The sequence below is a fragment of the Mercenaria mercenaria genome, chromosome 16 (genome assembly GCF_021730395.1).
Source record: "Mercenaria mercenaria strain notata chromosome 16, MADL_Memer_1, whole genome shotgun sequence".
NCBI lineage: Eukaryota > Metazoa > Mollusca > Bivalvia > Venerida > Veneridae > Mercenaria > Mercenaria mercenaria.
Window position 1 is genome coordinate 4,363,039 of NC_069376.1, and position 3,557 is coordinate 4,366,595.

At 31.2% G+C, this 3,557-nt stretch overlaps 1 protein-coding gene across 2 annotated transcripts; it reads left to right on the forward strand.

The window, feature by feature from the left end:
- Positions 1 to 307: 307 nt before the first annotated feature.
- LOC128549426 (uncharacterized) lies at positions 308 to 3,202 on the forward strand. 2 transcript variants are annotated; one of them, XM_053526075.1, is made up of 3 exons: positions 308 to 700; positions 2,316 to 2,396; positions 3,067 to 3,202. In XM_053526075.1, exons 1-3 carry the CDS (start codon positions 508 to 510, stop codon positions 3,135 to 3,137), a joined length of 345 nt encoding a protein of 114 aa, XP_053382050.1. In that variant the 5' UTR covers positions 308 to 507; the 3' UTR covers positions 3,138 to 3,202. The 2 variants fall into 2 exon arrangements, with proteins under 2 accessions (XP_053382050.1, XP_053382049.1); XM_053526074.1 differs by lacking the exon at positions 3,067 to 3,202 and having other exon boundaries at positions 310 to 700; positions 2,316 to 3,057.
- The last annotated feature ends 355 nt before the right edge of the window (positions 3,203 to 3,557 follow it).

Below are 3,557 nucleotides of genomic sequence, written 5' to 3' on the forward strand. Positions count from 1 at the left end.
TATCTTGATAATAATGTATCTGGTTTGGGCGTTTTCAGCACAACTATATAACATCTAATATATTTCCCATGGCATAATGCGCCCATTAGATGGCAAACGTTTGGGGATTTACTTACAAACTGTTACAGGTTTTGTAAAACTATATAAAAGATAATTAATCATTAATTTAGTTAAAGTGAAATTTGGAATAAGACAGTATTATGTGGTTTCAATGTTGATTGATTTGAAATATCTGTTAACGCATGGAAAGGGAGGGACAACAAACAAATAGTATTAGCCATTACAAATATACATAATAATGATAGTAATGAAAAGTAAACTAAAAATAATAATGGTAATAATAAAAATAAAGTAAATCTTTTCTAATAACTTATTCTACAGGTTCTGCACAGACTGAACGGCTTAGTTCAAAGGCCTATTCAGAATCTAAAACAACTCATTGATGATTGCAAAACTGATCCTCTTGATCCTGAAGCAGAAAAAAAATTAGAAAAGCAAATCGAAAAGATGCAAAAAGAAGAAGAAAAATTAGAATTTGAAATGCAGAACATAAAGAAAGGGATTGCCGACGTAACAAAAGAAGTTACCGAAGTGGAAGGAAATGTTCACACAGTAACGAAAGATCTTCACAAATTAAGAGAAGATTTCAAAGCAACGGACAAAAGAGTTGATAGGCTTGAAAAGCAAAGGATATTTGAAGGTATCTTTTTTCATACATCAGTGTAAGCAGTCTTTCATATAAAAGAAAAAAGCATTTATCTTTTGCTATGCTAAGAACAACATAAAATGAAATATATAAAGTTCGTTCAATTTATCTGCTGACTTACTCTGTCAAAATTGTGTTGTTTTTTTGCTGTTTAATTTTTTTTTTTTTGGGGGGGGGGGGGGGGGGGGGGGAGGCCGCCATCCTTATCCACCTTCCGGTTGTAAAATTCGAGTAGAATACACTTTTGAAAAATGCAGCTTCCTTATTCACAACTCATTCAAAATACGTCTGTAAATATTTCGAATGGAAGTATAGTATATATATATATATATTCATATTCATTCTAAACCCCTAAAATTTAAAATATACAGAATAGAGATCCTGTATATTTTATTTTTAATAGAGATCCTGTATATTTTAAATTTTAGGGGTTTAGAATGAATTGCTGATTTTATTTATTTTATTTTTTATATATATATATTTATTTTTTTTTTTTTGTATGTCTTGCTGCAGTTAGTATTGTGTTTTGCTATCTGGTTATGTATGATGTTGGCACCTTGCCCCTTTTTGCGGGAAACGACGTCACGTCTTACACAGGAAATGACGTGACGTCGTCATAGAGACAGGACGTCAACATCATTCATTTCCTGTCATATAAATGTTACATGGATATTACTTAGTCAGGAAAATATTTCCATATTTTTGAAAAAGTACAAGTGTCCGAAAATTCGAAATAAAGAGTAAAATATCAACACAGATTCATTCAAAATAGTTAATATGAAGAAATAATTATATGAAGAATCCCTATTAATATCTTGAGCCGGTTACAATCTAAGAAATGTGTTTAATTTAGAAAATCCAAACGGTTTCAAGAATTGTTACGTGATATTCTTGACGACAGTATAGTTTAAAGATGATGGGGTTCTGCTTTTTTATTTACACTGGGATCTGTTTTGACTTTGCCGATTTAATGTTGTTACTAAATTAACAGTGACAGCATATTATCACTTGGTTTCGGTGGTCAAAGAAATATAAGAGAAAGGTTAAAGGTATTTTTAGTTGGTCAGAGACTTTTGAATAAAATCCAGTTTCACACAGAAAAAGAACTCTGCTGAAGTCGGCGCTTAGGGCGGGTCAAGAGGATGTAGCACATTTCATCTACTCAAATGAACGTACTCTGTAACAGCCAAACCGAGTCTGTTATTTCTATATTTCAAGAAGACCTCGCAAATTTCATATATTTCTTCGCGTCCAGAAATAAGATGCAAAAAGTGAAAACATGTACTGACTTTAATTAGAGACAAATTAGTCAAGTATATAATTGCATGACGGATCCCTGTTTTTATTCATTTTACTACTGACTAGATTTGACGTGAATAGTAAACTTTCTGATCATATAGGTTTGCATTCAATTATTATTACGGAAATTACATTCAGACTTGCACAGATGATCATTTATAATAGTTTGTAAATATGCGCAGTTTTGTATTTAAACCATCATTATCATTACAAGTTTCTGTATTATATTACAATATCTAAACAGTTGAACGTTTCCTTCAAATATGTTTCTCTTCCTGTGTTATAAAACATTTTACTATCATACTTCCAGGAACCCAAAAACGAGGGAAGAAACCAAGTGTACTTAAAAGAATACTTGAAAAGTTACCTTTCATGCGAGGACAAAAGAAAGGTAATATTGGTTACGGAACTTTAAGTAATACCCGAACACACTTATTGATATATTTTACGTGTCAAGTCACGTAAATGCAAGGCCAAAGTAACTACTTGAATCAAAGGTTTAAAAATGCATTGTTTCACTTTTACTCCATAGCTCTGGCCTCGCTTTCTTTAACAGTTTGATGTTTCAACATGTGTCAAAGGTAGAGAGCACGAATTATGACTTAATCTTATTCAGCCATGTTGTCGCCTATCCAAACTGGTATTTGCTATTTAATTTATAGGCACGATTTTATTTTAACATGACTTCAAACTGCTAATTGGTGGCGATAGTTATTCATGAATTTTAATTTTTTAAGACAAAAACAAAATATGAGCAAGGTAATTATTTGGCTCAAATTTCGTGGATGGATGAACCAAATTACTCTACCGTGAATATCTATATTTCTCATCATATAGTCCAGTAGGTACTGCTGACAGCAGTGTTTCTCTATGATTATACTAAATAATAGCCTAATAGTGGAAAAGAATATTAGCTGCAATAATCTATTCACACAACGGTCTTAATGGTTTCGACTGACAAATTAATAGTTTTATTATGAGACTTATTCAAATCATCTTTGCCTCCAAACGAGCTGTTATAATATTTAGTTCTTTGCCGTTAAGAATTTTTTTTTATTCAGGAGAAACAGAGACAAGCAGGTTGCACTCTGCTGCAGATGACGAGTATATTCATATGAAGAAACGTAAGTAGAATTCAGTGGCCATCATTCAATAGCTGTATCCAACCTATATACACAGATAGATAGATAGATAGATAGATAGATAGCCTCCAAGGATTGAAGAGTACATTTTATAATATAACATTTCAATTTACAAAGCATAATTACAAAACAATAGGTACAATATAGGTTCAATGTACAAATCACAATTGCATATTAAAATGAATATTGAATATCAATTCCAATTATAACTGAGATGCTAACACATATGTATATTATATCTACATATAGTAGTAACAGAAACCTATATACATAAGTGAGGAATAATAAATGCATCAAACGATTCGTAAAATCTGCGAATTTGTTAAGTTTTAAAAGCTTATCGAAACGAAATATAAGCATTTAGTTAACAAATATAAGCAGAAGAGATGTGTTAAATGAAAAATTGTAAA

Coding starts and splice junctions, on each gene's coding strand:
- LOC128549426 (XM_053526074.1), top strand. CDS start 508: ATGCAAAAAGAAGAAGAAAAATTAGAATTTGAAATGCAGAACATAAAG. Junction 701..2,315: donor AAAGCAAAGGATATTTGAAG/GTATCTTTTTTC, acceptor TCATACTTCCAG/GAACCCAAAAACGAGGGAAG.